The 18,529-nt window shown below is 39.4% G+C and overlaps 1 protein-coding gene across 3 annotated transcripts in view; it reads right to left on the reverse strand.

The window, feature by feature from the left end:
- Positions 1–18,529, reverse strand: part of BORCS5 (BLOC-1 related complex subunit 5) — a 98,208-nt gene that overhangs the window by 17,244 nt on the left and 62,435 nt on the right. For all 3 annotated transcript variants that reach the window (XM_053895088.1, XM_053895087.1, XM_019451993.2), the window contains exon 3: positions 8,202–8,359. In XM_053895088.1, coding sequence (XP_053751063.1) covers positions 8,202–8,359 — 158 coding nt within the window. The remainder of the gene's footprint in view (positions 1–8,201; positions 8,360–18,529) is intronic.

Below are 18,529 nucleotides of genomic sequence, written 5' to 3' on the forward strand. Positions count from 1 at the left end.
GCCCTTTTCCAGGATTTCAGCCTTCTGGCAGGACAGTGCTGGTGTAAAGGAAGTGTGGGGCCAGGCCCAAGGAAGTATTGTATGCATACCTTATAACCAGACAAACCAGAATAAGCTCAATCCCCCATCTGCATTTCCTGCCACCCAAGGGACCAGTTGTATTTCTTACCAAAAAGAAAGGTTGCCCAAAGGACAAGAATGGGGGAGAACTATAATTATATTGTAAGGTCTCAACCTGAAATTTACACCAGAGTAACTTGTAAGATAGAAAGGGAACCTAAAACTTTCTTTCAAATATTAGCAAAAAGAAAGCCTAACATCTCAATGACCTTGTCAAAATTTGTAGGTTTCTTTTAATGTTTATTTATTTGGGGGGGGGGGAGGAGGGAGAGAGGGAGTGGGAAGGAGAGAGGGAGTAGGAGTGAGGCGGGGGAGAGAGAGAGAGACAGAGAGAGAGAGAGAGAAAATATATGCAAGTGGAGGGGCAAAGAGAGAGAGGGAGACAGAGAATCCCAAGTAGGCTCCAGGCTGTCAGCGCAGAGCCCAACACAGGGCTCAAACTCACGAACCGTGGGATCATGACCTGAGCCGAAATCAAGAGTCAGATGTTTAACTGACTGAGCCACCCAGGTACCCCCAGATTTGTAGTTTTAAACCCATTTTATAATTTGAGGTCAAGCAAACAACAACAACAACAACAAAAACAATGCGAGGGTATGTTTAAAAGCAGCAACAGAAATGTAACACGGCTAAAAGGTAAAGGAGTTTCAGTTCAAGGTGGTAAAGAAGTAACAGCCTCACGGGGCCAATGGTCCACTCGAACCAGGTTTTTACCTGAAGGAGCTCACAATGAATGCTAGTGCCAGTTCAGACACTGATTCTCTGTGCAACACTGTAAGCAACTCATTTAACCTTGACCATCTCTCCCCCAGCCCTATGGGAGGAAACACGGTACAGGAAGTCAGGTCAAATACTTGGAAAATGGCTCTAGCTCTAGCTAGGTCTTAAACGTTCCAGTACTGTTGCCCGAAAGAAACCCCTGCCCAGCTCTGTGTGAAGCCCATGACTGGTAGCTCACTCCTTCAAACACCAGTTGAGAGCCTCGTGCATGAAAAAGGGACACCTCAAATCAAAATGAAGTACTCCAAAGAAGTAGAATAGAAGTAGTATGGTAAAGTGGAAAAGAGGGCTGATGATCTATCATATCTTAGCCTTTTAACTAGAAGAAAAATCTTGGGCAAGTCCCACAAGAACTCAAGGACTTCGTTTTCTTTATTTGTGCAATGAAAGGGCTGCATTAGAGAAACTTTGGGGTCTATTTATAATCCCATGTAACCACATGGCTCTCTCAGAACTAAAACTCTTTCTTATCTGTTCATCTGAAACTCCATTCAATGCTTCATATTGGTTTACGCTAAAACAGCATGCGTATCGACACATCTAAGAATGAAAAACGCCGACTACCAGAATCATACTATGCATTTGGTCTCAAGGTCTTCAAGCCAGCATACAGTAACTGCAACAAAATAAAGCCAGTGGTTTTATCTTAGTTAACAGAGCGTTCCAATCTATGAACATACTTACCCATTGACAGCAGCTACAGTGAGGCAGAAACATGATCCAGGTCAGTGACAAGAGCTGCTCCAAATGTCTCAACTGGGTCTTCCTGGGACTGTGAATTTGCCACCTGCCCTCCTCTCTTACATCCCCTATCCCTGGGGAAAGCACCCACATTAGGAAGATGTATGTTCCTTGCACTTTTCAGTTAACCCAAATTTCAATGGCTGATGTGACCTAAAATTGCAAGTGTCTGCCTGCCAACTTGAACCTCAAGTAGAAATAATGAGCTATCACAGAAAAATCACTGAAATGACAAGAGTGATATATCTGTAGCCTAGGAGTCAAGGACTAATCATTTGCTGCCATCCAGTTTCACATTTCTCACGGTCCAGGTTCCCAAGCACCAGTTTGTCAGTCACAAAGGGTGAACAATTAATTACAAAAATCACACATATCCCACATCTGTAGCCTGAAAGAAATCGTGCAGGGCTTGAGGGAAACCAGAGTGCGCTAAAAATTACGTCTTGCCTCTACTTAGATCTTGTTCCTACTTGGGCTGTTGGGAGTAAACCTTAAAATGAGCCAATATTTAGGCTGCCATTGGTATCAAGAAACTACATTAGGCCAATTCATGGCATTAGGGTTAGGCTTTTCTCTCTAGTCATGATTTATATTAAAAACAATAATAAGAGCTATCACTATAGTGTTTACCATATGGCAGACATGGTCCCAGGTACCTCATGGAGAGTAATTCATTCAACCCTCACCAAAACCTATGTGAGGTAGATTCTATCCTTAATCCATTTAACAGAGGAAGAAACTGAGGCTCCAAAGAATTACTTGTTCAAGGTCACACAGATAGCCAGAAACAGTGTCAGGATTTGAACCCAGGCAATAAGGCTCTGGAGTCTGCACTCAGAACCGTTATGCGGAAGCACCCACAAATAGAAGGTACACGTTATCCCACCTCAGCTGAGCCCTCCATGACTCCCAGCATCCACAATTGTACTACTGCTCATTGGTCACTTTCAATGAATAACCTCCCCTCTTCTTCAGGGAGAACACACAGGCTCCTCGGGTGTGGCTGATCTATGCCAAGTATCCTTCTTTTTATAAACTTGTCCAAGTTCTCCCTGTTCTCTCAAAACAGATGCCCCAGGTCTGTAAATCCCACCCTCTCTTGCTGCCTTGGGGACCCTGCTCTAAGACCCTTTCTACCCTTCCCCATTAATCTCTTCTCTTCTGTCTCTTCCCCATCAACCTGTAAACATGTTCAAGGATACCACCTGCAAAACCAAACCAAATCAAAACAAAACAAACACCAAGCCCTCTTTTGATCTCCATTCACTTTCAACTCCATTATTTTGGCCACTATCTCACTCTGTGACCCTGGATAAATAAATTGCTTACCCTCTCTACTAGGCTTCAATTTCTGAATCAGAATAATGAGGGTGCTGGACCAGAAGGTCTTTAAGGTCCTCTGATCCCCAATGTTCTATGGTTCTTAATGCAGAGAAGAGATCTGAACAAGTTTAATTTCTTCACTGTCCCCGGAAGCCCCAAAGTTCATTTTCTTCTAAGACTGCCAAGCTGTTCCTGTAGCCAGCAATGCTCCCCGACTTCTCTCCATTCATTCCCCAAACCTTTGGATTCCCTTGAAGAGCTAGCTTAAATCTCACTGGCTCCAGGATATCCTGACCTTTAATTCTTCCAGAACTTCACCTAGGGACCACAACTGAGCACTCTCCATCAACAGTGCCTCATCTTTCACATTACTGTCCTGTGTATCTTTGTTCCCTTGCTTCGACTAAGCTCTCAGCAGGCAGGCACTGTGTCCATTTTTTTTGTAACCCCTACAAAACCTCACACTAAGTAGGTCTGCAATAGTTGCTCAGCAATGCTGGTTGTCGGAGGGGTCACCCAGTAGCCACTAAGGAAACCAGCAGTCAGTGTGTATTACCCAGGCTCTCTATGAAGGAAGACTACCCCTTTCTTCTACTCCTCTCTCATGCACATGAATCTGTGAAACACAAACTTGTCACTCAAGAGCATCATCCAAAGTTAGGAACAGGAAAGCTTAGCTAACTCCTTGATTTTCTTTTATCGGAATCAGAAAAATATAGCTGTGTTTCCCTTTGATCCAAACTTAAGTAAGTGCAGGCGCTGTAACTTTATGAGTCTCTGGTTGATCCAGGTTCTACACTTCCACTAATACATATTCTCCAAGGTTATTAAGTTCCTTACTTTTCAACACATACAGCATTATGTTACTTCCTCACACTTGCAACCAAATTTCCAGGAAACATCTGGAATAATATTAGAGACTTGGTGTTATATCAAAACTACATCCTCTGCTTTATTCATTTGGAAGTGACTAATTTCAACCCTGAGGTTAGAAGTGAGCACAGCTGGATGTGTATGTTCTAGGAGTTTGTTAGCATCTACCAACAAAGATGCCAAGTCACCAATGAAAACCCTAAAACAGTGCTCACCTTCACCTTCAGAGAACTACCGAGGTACCGCTGCTCAGTACTGAGTACTGTTCCCTGTTCTGTAACAAACCTGGGTAACTACTGACTACTCAAAGTGAATCTCAAAGTTCCTCAAACAATTTTAAACTCAGTTTTTGTTTTTGTTTTTTTTTTTTAAGTCAGTTTGCTTTAAATGAATGCTCCAGAACACTGGTTCTCAACCCTGGTTACATGGTAGAATCATCTAGAGCACTTTCATAAATACCAATGCCCAGCTTCCTCCTTTCCCCCACTCACCACCCTTCAAAGATTTTTATCTAACTGGTTCAGAGTGAGACCTATATACATCAGTTCTTTCTTTCTTTCTTTTTTTTTTTTTTTACATCAGTTATTTCTTAAAGGCAGTTCAGCTACACTGAATAAATTAAGGTATTATTATTTCAGGTATGCCAACAGCATTACGGCTGTGTTCTGGAAAAGGGTTCTTAGTGGAAAAACTGATAAAATTCAAGTAAGGTCTCTGTTTAGTTAATAGGGTGGTACTGATGTTAATTTCCTCATTTTGATCATTGTACTAAGGTTCTGTAAAATGCTCACTTTAGAGGAAGCTGTGTGAGGGATATACAGGACTTCCCCAAATTACTTTTGTGACTTTTGTCTAAATATAAAATTAATTCAAATTTTGGAAAGTTTTCAAAAGAGTCCTTTACCTTTAAAGATACATACTTAAATATTTGTGAATGAAATTAAATGCCTGAGATTTACTGGATCAACTGGAGAGGTGGCAGGGAGTGTGAGTGGGGATATGGAGCGAGGAGCTTTCACAAATTGATGCCTGTAGAGGGCGCCTGGGTGGCTCAGTCGGTTGGGCATTTGACTTCAGCTCAGGTCATGATCTCTCACGGTTCCGGGGTTTGAGCTCAGCATCAGGCTCTGTGCTGACAGCTCAGAGCCTGGAGCCTGCTTCGGATTCTGTGTCTCCCTCTCTCTGACCCTCTCACGCTCTGTCTCTCTCTGTCTCAAAAATAAATGAACATTAAAAAAAATAAAAATAATAAAAAATAAAACAACAGAAATGGATTAGAGGACCTTCCAATAAGAAAATGAGAAGCATTACAAAATAATGGTTCTAAAATCATGGTTAATTTCTAGCACAGAAGTCAAAAATGGTAAGGTGTCTGCAAAAGCATTTCCCAAAGAATGTTCTAAAAACACTACTTCTATATGATGTTACCTAAGATAAGGGTTCTGAGGTCAAATAAGTTTGAAAAGGGACACCTGAATGGCTCAGTTGGTTAAGCATTGACGTCGACTCAGGTCATGGTCTTGTGGTTCGTGAGTTGGAGCCCCACGTTGGGCTCTGTGCTGACAGCTCAGAACCTGGAGCCTGCTTTGGATTCCATGTCTTCTTCTCTCTCTGCCCCTCCTATGCTTGTGCTCTGTGTCCTTCTCTCTCAAAAACAAATCAACATAAAAAAAAAAGTAAGTTTGAAAAGCACTGGCTTTCTTTACTATAAGATTCCTAAGAAATTTATTTTTTAGAAGACTTTATTTTTTTAATGTTGATTTATTTTTAAGAGAGAGATAGAGACATAGCATGAGTGGAGAAGGGGGAGAAAGAGAGGGAGATACAGAATTTGAAGCAGGCTCTGGGCTCCAAGCTGTCAGCACAGAGCCCAATGCAGGGCCCAAACTCACCGGCCCTGAGATCATGACATGAGCTAAAGTCAGACGTTTAACTGACTAAGCCACCCAGGTGCCCCTCAAGATTTTAAAAATTTTTATATTTATATATTTATTTTAAGAGAGACAGAGAGTGCAAGCTGGGGAGGGACAGAGAGAGAGGGGAACAGAAGATCCAAAGTGGGCTCTGTACTGACAGCAGAGAGCCCGATGTGGGGCTCAGACTCATGAACCATGAGATCGTGACCTGAGACGAAGTCGGACACTTAACTGACTGAGCCACTCAGGTGCCCCTTAAGATTTTATTTTTAAGTAATCTCTCTCTATACCTAACGTGGGGCTCAAACTCACAACCCCAAGATCAAGAGTCGCACACTCCTCTGACTGAGCCAGCCAGGTGCCCAATTCCTAAGAGCTTTTAATAAAATCATATGCATCATGACTTTCCAAGGGTGGTGATGGAATATGCAAGAAGGTTGACCTTCTTCACATGGAACTAGTTTGGTAGAATTTATTTTGTTTTGTTTTGTTTTTTATAACGTTTATTTATTTTTGAGACAGAGAGAGACAGAGCATGAACAGGGGAGGGGCAGAGAGAGAGGGAGACACAGAATCTGAAACAGGCTCCAGGCTCTGAGCTGTCAGCACAGAGCCCGACGTGGGGCTCGAACTCACGGACTGCGAGATCGTGACCTGAGCCGAAGTCAGACGCTTAACCGACCGAGCCACCGAGGCGCCCCAGAATTTATTTTGGAAAATCATGCGTGAGACCAGTGATTCCCAAATCTCACATAATGGAGAATGTATTCAGTGTCATTTGGTAAGTGTATTAAAGTAATGATTCACAGACCACATCCTAGACCTACTGGCAGGAGAGAACTCAGTATTAAAACAAACAAACAAAAAACTCAAGAGAGTCTAATACATAATCATGTTTGAGATTGAAATCTCTGTAGATCATACTACAGTAAAATAAGCTTATAATATTTGAAAAGCTACAACAATGCCAACCAATATGCAAATATGAAATGACAATTTGGAATTGTCTTCCAAATGAAAGTACTTAATCCACGAGAGAAGCACATATGTATACTTTTTATGAAAGGTAAGTAGTAAAGCATTGGAGGCGTTGGCAAATTTAAATCTATCAATATAATTAGTGACAACTGTGTAATCTCAAGGATGTACTACATCTATTACTAATTGTTAATGAATTTGCAACAATTCTCAACCCTTTACTTGTGTGTTTCCTCATGTCCATCTTCTTTTCATACCTGAGCCACTGACCAGGACTATTTAAACAACTCCAGGAGGTGCCATTAACATAAGTGGTTTCTCCAGGACAGAGCTCCTGCCCTTTTCTTTATATGATACTACTTTGTGGTATTAGGAATCTCAATCCCTTCTTTACCGAAAACTTTGGAAAGTGTATGTACTACACCTTAGTGCTCACAGAGCTGTGCCATGCAGCAGCCCAGCCAATGATATATTTAAGTGCTTCACAGAAGTACCTACTATTATTAATAATTACTAAACATTTGTACCATGCACTTTAGGTTTCTAAGTACTTTCACATGAGTTCTCTTGCTCTTTCCCTCACAAAAACCTTGTGCATTAAGTAGGCATAACTGTTTCCATTCAGCCAATAAAAATCACCTAGCTTTTCACATGCTAATACAGTGAAAAAATAATTGAAAGAGATATCAAGGCTCCTGCTCTCAAACAACTGATACCCTGTTGGAAAACAAAATGTAAATTATATAGGAAACAGCGAAAGTCCATTCAAAGATATAATGTTAGCTACAGCAGATTAGTATATCAGGACTTTACACACACTAACAATAGCTAACACTTACTAAGCAATTTAATCATCCCTCAACACTTGGGACAGTGTTACTGTCCCCCCATTGTTACTATTACCCCATTTTTCAGATGAGAAAACCGAGACCAGAATGAGTTAAGTAACTTATCCAAGCAAATAAGTGGTGAATCAGGATTCAAATTCCAGATTAGTCCAGCTGCATAGACTACTCCTTTTCACCAACACATTTTACTGCTAGGAAAGACAGAGGACAAATGTCAAGACTAAGATGGGTGCCTGAGGGGTTCAGTTGTTAAGCATCTGACTTTGGCTCAGGTCATATCTCATGGTTTGTGAGTTCGAGTCCCACTTTGGGTGAGCTTGAGCCCTGCTTTGGGTGAACATGAGCCCTGCTTGAGGTGAGTCTCGCTTCTCTCTCTCTCTCCCTCTGCCTCTCCTGGGATTCTCTCTCTCTGCCCCTTGCTGACTTTCACCGCCCCCCTCCCCTCACAAATAAATAAATAAATAAAATAAAATGTAAAAAAAAAAAAAAAAAAAAGACTAAGAAAATGGCTACTTCCCGTAAAGCTTGGATCATTGGCTCTACTGCTCAGTAGAAAAGGACCTGGTAGTCAGAGGAAATGAGAATCGTGAGCTGGTGATGTTATTTTCCCACAGTACGTTACCTCTTTGATTCGTTTAACCAAAGCATTCTGATCAAAGGCAACGGCCTCTGCACACTGATGAAGGTGGTCCTGATATCGAAGGCAGAGCTGTAACACCTGCTGAGAATCCAATTTCTCCAGTTTGGTATTTGTTGGGGAAGTCTGGCCACTCAATAGTCCTTCAAAGTAGAAAAAATTTAAATCAAATAAAATGGAAATTATTGTCAACAAATTTGTTTTATAAATAACAATAAATTCACTGAAGACAGGATAGGAGACTAAGATTTAATCTTACATCTTTTCTTATATACTAAAAACAAACATAGCAACTGTCATTTATGGAGCATCTGTTACACACCAATCACTCGGCAAAGTGCTTCCTATACATCATTTTTCATACCCATAATTGCCCTAGAAAGTAAGGAATTATTAGTCCTGTTTCATAGATAAGAAGCTCAAGACACAGAGAAGTAACTTTCCTAAAGTCACACAGTGACTAGTAAGTGGTTTCTCCAGAATACAGTTCCTGACCCTATGACACTATTTCAAGGTATCAGGAATATAAATCCTTTCTTGAATGAAAACCTTGGAAAGTGTATTCACTCAATTTCTTTTAATAATTAAAATGACTGTCTGACTTCAAAACAAAGACTACGGCAAGAGACAAAGAAGGGCATTACATGATGATAAAGGGATCAATCCAATAAGAGGATATAATAATTATAAATATTGATGTATCCAACACAGGAGCACCTAAATATATGAAACAAATATTAACAGACATAAAGAAAGAAACTGAAGAGTAGCGGACTTTAACATCACACTTACATCAATGGATAAATCATTCAGACAGAAAATCAATACGGAAACAATGGCTGTGAATGATACATTAGATCAGATGGGCCTAACTGATACATTTAGAACATTCTATCCAAAGATGGCAGGATACACATTCTTTTCAAGTGTATACGAAACATTCTCCAGGACAGATTACACGTTAGGCCACAAAACAAATCTTAATAAATTGAAGAAGACTGAAATCATATCAAGTATCTTTTCTAATTACAATGGTATGAAACTAGAAATCAATTACATGAAAAGAACTGGAAGAAACACAAACACATGGAGGCTAAACAACATGCCACTAAACCACCAATGAGTCAATAAATAAATCAAAGAGGAAATAAAATACATGGAGACAAATGAAAATGAAATGGTCCAAAATCTTTGGGACACAGCAACAGTAGTTCTAACAGTGAAGTTTATAGTGATATAGACCTTCTTCAAAAAACAAGAAAAATCTAAATAAACAATCTAACCTTACACCTAAAGGAACTAGAAAAAGAACAAACAAAGCCCAAAGTTAGTAAAAAGGAAGCAAATAATAAAGATTAGATGGAAATAAATAAAATGGAGACTAAAAAAAAAACAAGAGAAAAGATGAATAAAACCAAGATCTGGTTCTTTGAAAAGGCAAACAAAATTGATAAACCTTTGGCCAGACTCATCAAGAAAAAAAAAGAAAGAAGACTCAAAATCAGAAATGAAGGAGGAAAAATAATAACTGACATGACAGAAATATAAAGAATTATAAGAGACTACTATGAAAACATGCCAACAAATTGGACAACTTAGAAGAAATGGATAAATTCCTAGAAACATACAATCTTCCAATATTGAATAAGAATAGAAAATCTGAAGAAACCAATTATTGGTTATACAATTGAGTCAGTAAACAACAACAACAACAACAACAACAACAACAACTCCTTTCAAACAAAAGTTGAAGGCCAGATGGCTTCACAGGTGAATTCTACCAAACATTTTAAAAAGAGTTAATACCTACTATTCTTCTCAAACTATTTCAAAAAAATAGAAGGGGAAGGAAAACTTCCAAATTCATTCTTTGAGGCCAGCATTGCCATTATTAAAACCAGAGACACTACAAAGAAAGAAAACTACAGGCCAATATTATCGATGAACACAGATGCAAAAATCCTCAACAAAATATTACCAAACTGAATTCAACAATACATTAAAGATCATTCACCACGATCAAGTGGGAATTATTCCACAGATGCAAGCGTGGTTCAGTATTCACAAATCAACCAATGTGATACATCATATTAACAAAAGGGAAGATAGATACCATATGATCATCTCAATAGATGCAGAAAAAGCAGCAAAATACATCTGTTCATGATAAAAACTCTCAACAAAGTGATTTACAGGGAACATATCTCAACATAGTCAAGTATGAAACACTCACAAGTAACATCATACTCAATGGTGAAAAACTAAAAGCTTTTCCTCTAAGATCAGAAACAAGAAAAGAATATCCACTCTCACCACTTTTATTCAACATAGTACTAGAAGTCCTAGCTTCAGCAATCAGACAAGGAAAAGAAATAAAAGCACCCAAATTGGTAAGAAGTAAAACTATCATTATTTTCAGATGACATGGTGCTACATATAGAAAACCCTAAAGGTGCAGGATATAAAGCTAATATACAGAAATCTGTTGTACTTCTTGGGGTGCCTGGGTGGCTCAGTAGATTGAGCAGCTGACTCTTGGTTTTGGTTCCGGTCATAATCTCATGGTTTCATGGGTTTGAGGCCCCACACTGGGCTCTGTTCTGACAGTAGGAAGCCTGGTTGGGATTCTCTCTCTTGCTCTCGCTCTCTTTCTGTCCCTCCACTGCTCATGCTCTCTCTCAAAATAAATAAATAAACTTAAAAAAAAAATCTGTTGCACTTCTATACACTAACAATGAAGTAGCAGGAAGAGAAATTTTAAAAATCCCATTTAACCAAAAAATTAAAAAATAAATAAATAAATAAAAATCCCATTTAAAAGAATGAAAAGAATAAAATACCTAGAAATAAATGTAACCAAGGAGGTGAAAGACCTAAACTCTGAAAACTATAAGACATTGCTGAAATAAACTAAGATGATACAAATGAAAAGACATACCATGTGCATGGATTGGAAAAAAATTAATATTGTTAAAATGTCCATACTTTCCAATCAATCCACAGATTGGGTGCAGTCCCTATCAAAATACTAATAGCATTTTTCATAAAACTAGAACAAATAATCCTAAAATCTGTATGGAACCACAAAAGATCTGGAATAGCCAAAGCAATCTTGAGAAAGAACAAATCACAAGCCCACATTTCAAGATATACTACAAAGCAACAGTAATCAAAATGGTGTGGTACTGGCACAAATGGAACAGGATAGAGAACCCAGAAATAAACCCAAACTTATATGGTCAATTAATCTACAACAAAGGAGCCAAGAATACACTATGGGGAAAAGACAGTCTTTTCAAGAAATAGTGCTGGGAAAACTGTACAGCTACACACAAAAGGATGAAACTAGACCACTGTTTTAACACCATACACAAAAGTAAACTCAAAATGAATTAAAGACCTAAATGTGCAACATGAAACCATAAAACTCCTAAAAGAAAAAACTGTTATCTCTTGGACATCAGCCTTACAACATATTTATGGATAAGTCTCCTCAGATATGAGAAACAAAAGCAAAAATAAACTGTTGAGACTACACCAAAGTAAAAAGCTTCTGCACAGCAAAAAACAAAAACAAAACAAAAACCATCAACAAAACAAAAAGGCAACCTAGTGAGAAGATATTTGCAAATGATGTATCTGACAAGGGGCTAATATACAAGATACATAAAGAACTTAGATGTTTTGGGGCACCTGGGTGGCTCAGTTGGTTAAACATCCAACTTCAGCTCAGGTCATGATCTCGCGGTTCATGGGTTCTAGCCCCACATTGGGCTCTGTGCTGATAGCTCAGAGCCTGGAGCCTGCTTTGGGTTCTGTGTCTCCCTCTCTCTCTGCCCCTTCCCCACTCACACTCCGTCTGTCTGTCTTTCTGTCTCTCTCTCTCAAAAATAAACATTAAAAAAAACTTAGATGATTTAACTGTGCACACACACACACACACACACACACACACCCAATCAATCTGATTAAAAAACAGGCAGAGGACCTGAATAGACATTTTTTCAAAGACACACACACAGATGGCTAATGGTGCTCAACATCACTAATCTCTCTCAGAGAAATGCAAATCAAAAACCAATCAAAATGACAAGCATTAAAAAGACAAGAAACAACAAGTGTTGGCAAGGATTGGAGAAAAGGGAACCCTCGTGCACAGTGGTGGGACTGTAAATAGGTGCAACCATTGTATAAACTGTGTAAAATGGAGGTTCCTTAAAAAATTAAAAATAGAAATACCGTATTATCCAGGAATTTTGCTTCTGAAAATTTACCTCAAAAAATGAAAACACTAATTTGAAAAGATATATGTACCCCTATGGTTATTGCAGCATCATTTACAGTAGCCAAATTATGGAAACAATCCAAATGTCCATCGATAGATGAAGGGATAAAGAAGATGTATAGATTCAGAAGACAGACAGACAGACAGACACACACACACACACACACACGCACACACACACAGAGGAGTATCAGTCATAAAAAAAAAGAATGAAATCTTGCCATGCGTGACAACATGGATGGACCTACAGGGTATTATGCTAAGTGAAATAATTCCTACAGAGAAAGACAACATATGATTTCACTTATGTGGAATCTAAAAAACAAAACAGACTCTTAAGGACAGAGAACAAACTGGTGGTTGCCAGAGGGGAGGTGAGCGGGGGAATAGGTGAAATAGGTAAAGGGCATTAAGAGGTACAAATTTCCAGTTATAAAATAAATAAGTCATGGGGATCAAAAGTAGAGCATAGGGAATAGAGTCAATAATACTGTAATAACGTTGTATGGTGACAGATGGGACTACACTTCTTGCGGTGAGCTTTGAGCAATGTACAGAGTTATGGAATCACTCTGTTGTACATTTGAAACTAATAGAACATTGTATGCCAGCTATACTTTAATAATAACATTTTTAAATGGCTGTTTGAGAAACTGAGAAACAGAAATAATATGTAAAGGAACCCATCAGGAGGAGATGCAAAAATGAAGAAATTTAAAAAGTGAATGTCAGTGAACACACCAGAAACTTTTGTTATGTTTTTTTCCAATATCAGTTTTGTTGTGTAACTATTAAATTCCTGACATGTGCATAGGACACTTATTTTCAAAGCCTTTCATATAAACTTAACTTACTTTTCTTTGAGGTGTAGTATGTAGAGGAAGATAATTACTAACACTTATGTAAGAAAAAAAATCAATTAAAGGAGCTAAATGAGTTGTCCATAGTCATACATCAAACTTTTGACTAGAACTCAAACATACCAACTTTTGGCCAAGTACTCTGCCAAGCCAAAAGTTCACAGACTTTTCGGTGTTAGGATTCCTTTACCCTTTCAAAAATTATTGAGGACCCCAAGGAGCTTTGTTTCTGTGGTTAACACCAGTATTCACCTATTAAAAATTAAAACTGAGAAAATTCTTAAATATTTATTAAATTATCTTAAAACAACAATATTAGCCTCATTACATGCTAACATGAACAACATATTTTAAAAGAAGTAATGATATTTTCCAAAACAAAAAAGTGAGAAGAGTGGCACTGGTTTAAATTTTATAAGTCTTTTCAATGTCTGGCTTAACAGAAAACATATGGATTCTCATATCTGCTTCTGCATTTAATATGTTGCTTTTATAATATGTAGCTTCTGAAAAACTCCATTGTACATTTGTAAGAGAATGAGTGTAGCTAGCGAGTGTCTAAGTATTTTTTTTTATTTACATATTTTGAGAGAGAGAGAGAGCATAAGCAGGGGAGGGGCAGGGAGAGAGAATCTCAAGCAAGCTCTGCGCTGGCAGCACAGAGCCAGACATGGAGCTCAAACTCACAAACTATGAGATCACGACCTGAGCCGAAACCAAGAGTCAGAAGCCCAACTGACTGAGCCACCCAGGCGCCCTGCAAATGCCTAAGTATTATTGTGAAAATAGTTTTGACCTCAGAGAATCCCTAGAAGGGTTCCATGGATCCCAGGGATCGCCCTACCACACTCTGAGAACCACTAAGCTAGGGCCACACTGTCTCATATCAGAGCCAATGATATAGCATAAGGTACACCAAAATCAATATGACAATGGGGCATATGCAGAGCATAATCAGTTTAAGCCCACCCACATCAAAGCTCATCTTAGGAACCCCTCCCCATTCTTGCCCCCAACCACCAACGTCAAACTTTCACTGATTTCTCCGGTACTAGAACTTAAACCAGTCTTCTCCTCCCCCACTTCCCCTACCTCAGCAGGCTGTATGATGGGCTACCCAGTTGGGCTATCACAGAGAATCCTCAGAAATGCCAGTCAGTGTTCTCAGATCTTCATCTCACCTGAAAGAGCTAAGGTAAGGGCAGGGTTGAACATGAGGTACCACTCTGTTCCCCTATATTCCACTGCCAGCACTTAGGTCCCTCGGCAGTTCCACTGTGGATCCTAACAGAGGAAAGCACCAGTTACTCCAGCTAAACCTGCCTCCACACGGTAGCTTCTGATGAAGCCACTATTTGCAAAAATAGGGATTTATTCTTTAATTGAAAGTTTTATTGAGATCCTGTGTATAGGATCTCGTGTATCCCTTTACTCAACTTCCCCCAAAGGTAACATCTGGCAAACCTATAATACAACATCACAAGCGAGACTGACAGCGATACAATCCAGTGATCTTATGCAGATGTCCCCATTTTACTTGCACTCGAGTGTGTGTGTGTGTGTGTGTGTGTGTGTGTGTGTGTGTGTGGGCATTCATGTACGTGCACGTCTGTGTACAGCAGCGGTGAACCACACGATGATTCTCCTTCTGACATATTGCCAAAAGGTCAATGGTAGCCTCACAGGATATAACAATGCCTACATCATTCGCCTCACTTCATCTCATTGCACAGGCATTTTATCATCTCACGTCATCACAAGAAGGGTGAGGACAGTACAATAGGCGTTTTAAGCCAGAGAGAGCGTACATCCACATAACTTTCATTATAGTACATTGTTAAAATTGTTCTATTTTATTATCAGTTGTTATTATTAATTTCTTGCTGTGCCTAATTTCTAAATTAAGCTTTACGACAGGTGTGTACATTTAGAAAAAACCTAATATATATAAGGTTCAGTACCATTCAGTTTCAGGCATCCACTGGGGGTCATGGAACATATCCCCCCCCACAGATAAGGGTGTCTACTATATTTAGCTCTATACAATTTTTTTCACACGTGTACATTCATGAATCCACCACCACGGTCAGCTCCTGAGCTGTTCCATCACCACAAAGATTTCTTGTGCTGCTTTTCATAACCACATCCACCTCTCTCATTCCCCTCCCCATCCTTAACCCCTGACAACCACCCATCTGTTCACCATTTTAAAAAAATGTTTTTAAATGTTTGTTTATTTTTGAGAGACAGAGACAAAGCATGAGAGGGGGAGGGGCAGAGACAGAGGGAGACACAGAACCCAAAGCAGGCTCTAGGCTCTGAGGTGTCCGTACAGAGTTCAACACAGGGCTCGAACCCACAAACCATGAGATCGTGATCTGAGCCAAAGTCAGAGGCTTAACAGAGCCACCCAGGCACCCGTGTTCACCATTTTTTTAATTTTATCATTTCAACAATGTTTTATAAATGGGATCATACAACACATGTAACCTTTGGGGATTGGCTTTTTTCACCCAACATAATACATTCGAGAATCATCTATGTTGTTGAATCTATCAATAGTTTGCTCCTTCTCATTTCTCGGTAGTATTCCATGGTATGTATGTACCAGAGTTTGTTCAACCTTCCATCCATTGAAGGACATTTGGGTAGTTTCCAGTATGGGGGCAGTTAAAAACAGAGCTGCTATAAACAGTTGTGCACAGGTTTGTGTATAAGCCAATTTTCATTTCTCTGGGATAAATGCCCTGAGACTGACTGCCATGGCTGGGCCATGTGAAAATCACTTGTTTAGTTTCATAAGAAAATGCCAGTTTTCTAGAGTGCCTGAAATTAATAAGATGGGGATTTTTCAGACCACTAAAATCTTCTCACAAAATTATCAAAGACTACCCTAAAACCGACAAAGATACAGTCCCAGGAACAGACCTGAGGAAGGTTACCGAAAGCTTTCTGCTGCCAATCCAAGAATTAGACACAGAGAGGAGGTGCCATGGAAAGAGGAATGAAAGATTTTGTGCTTTCAATAGTGGGCCAGGATAACGCAAAGGCCATAAGGAAACACTGATAAATTCAACAATATAAAAATCAAGATTCCTCATGGACAAAAAACACCCTAAGTTAAACAAAAAAACCCTGGGAAAAATATCTGCAACTCATATCAGAAAGAGCAAACTTCCTATTATATAAAGAGCTCCTAGAAATTGGCAAGTAAGGAATCAGCAAAAGAAAGATGGACAAAGGATATGAATAGGCAGTTCACAGAAAAAGAAATCTCAATGCCTCAGCTACAAGAAAAGATGTACAACCTTATTCATCATAAAAAAAATTAAAACTCCACTCAAGCCCATTTTTCACCTATCACATTGGTAAAAATCCAAAAGTATGATAAAAACTCCGTAGGTGGAACTATGAAGAAAATAGGCATTGCTGATTAGTGTATAAGTCATTAACACCCCCATAGAGGGCAATTTGGCATGGATATCAAAATCACAAATCCATAGAGCCTTTGATGCGGCAATTTCACTACTAGGAATTTACACATAAATTAGCACATAGGCTAAATGTTGTGTAAGGTATAAATATATAAGATTATTCGTTGCAGCAGTGACTGTCATAGTAAAAGATGAGCAAACACCTCAATGTCCATCAACAGGGAACTTGTTAATTAAACCAAGGTACATCCATAAATATTATATGACCAGAGAAACCAATAAAGGAGCTCTATATGTATTCGAGAGAAAAATCTCCATAAGATATTAAGTAATAACTCTTTCACCTAGGCTGCCAACATGGTATGCAGACAGGAAGACCTGGAAAGTTCCGGGCCATATGAGCCACAGCCATGGCTGCATGGGCAGGCAAGCAGGGGAAGCACCCAGGAGGCTGGGATAAACAAACATCACTCAGGTTACTCTGGGAACATTGGTATGAAGTATTATGACTTAGGAACAAGAGCTTCTGCCCAACTGTCAACCTTGATAAACTGTGGACCTTGGTCAGCGAGCAGACATGGCTAAATGTTGCCAAAACCAAGCCTGGAGTCGCTCCTATCACTGAGGTGGTGCGATCGGGCCACTACAAAGTTCTGGGGACGGGAAGGCTCTCAAAGCAGCCTGTCATTGTGAAGGTCAAATTCTTCAGCAGAAGAGCGGAGGAGAAGATTTAGAGGAGGGCGGTGCAGTGTCCTGGTAGCTCAAAGCTACATGGAGGAAAGTGCATTAAATGCTTTTTTTTAACAAGTGCTTAAAAAAAAAAAAAAGATATTAAGTAATAAAAGAAAGGTATATAGGATGGTGTTTAGACTATGCCACCGTTGTGTAAGAAATGGGTGGTATGCAAGTAAATAAAAATATATAGTCATAATTGCTTATATTTTACATAAAGAAACTCTGGAATGACAAGAGTCAGACAAATGGAGAGCAAGGGTAGGAGGGAAGACTTTCACAGGATATTTTAACTTTTTTTTTTAAAACCAGATGAATGTATTTCATTCCAAAAACTTTTAAGTAAATCAACTTATTTTAACAAAAAGTGGCCACGGTCTTTCTCATCTATAAGTAATATCTCCTTGGGCAGTCCTCCCCTCATCCCTTGCCCCAAGTATCCCCAATTATATAAGCCCAAACCAGTTCCATATCTTTCATTCTCACCAAGGTTGACATGGCTGAATATACCTTAAAACATAATCTTCTCCATGGCAATTAAATTAAAAGCCTCATAACAGGGGCGCCTGGGTGGCTCAGTCGGTTAAGCGTCCGACTTCGGCTCAGGTCATGATCTCGCGGTCCGTGAGTTCAAGCCCCGCGTCGGGCTCTGTGCTGACCGCTCAGAGCCTGGAGCCTGTTTCAGATTCTCTGTCTCCCTCTCTCTCTGACCTTCCCCCGTTCATGCTCTGTCTCTCTCTGTCTCAAAAATAAATAAGCGTTAAAAAAATTAAAAAAAATAAAATAAAAGCCTCATAACAAACTTTGAGATGGGGGAAGATATTTTACTTATCTATTTACCTCTTATGTCTGCCATACAGCACCTAGTACATAAAAGGTTCTCAAATTAGGCTAGGAGGATACATTCTACCGCTGGAATTCCAAGCAAAGAGTGAGCTGAAGAAGACTTTAGGGAGAAAAAGCCTTTTCAGGGTCCCTACTCTGTTCTCCACATATACTTAA

The sequence above is a fragment of the Panthera pardus genome, unplaced genomic scaffold, assembly GCF_024362965.1.
Source record: "Panthera pardus isolate Hobbes unplaced genomic scaffold, ASM2436296v1 HiC_scaffold_6, whole genome shotgun sequence".
NCBI lineage: Eukaryota > Metazoa > Chordata > Mammalia > Carnivora > Felidae > Panthera > Panthera pardus.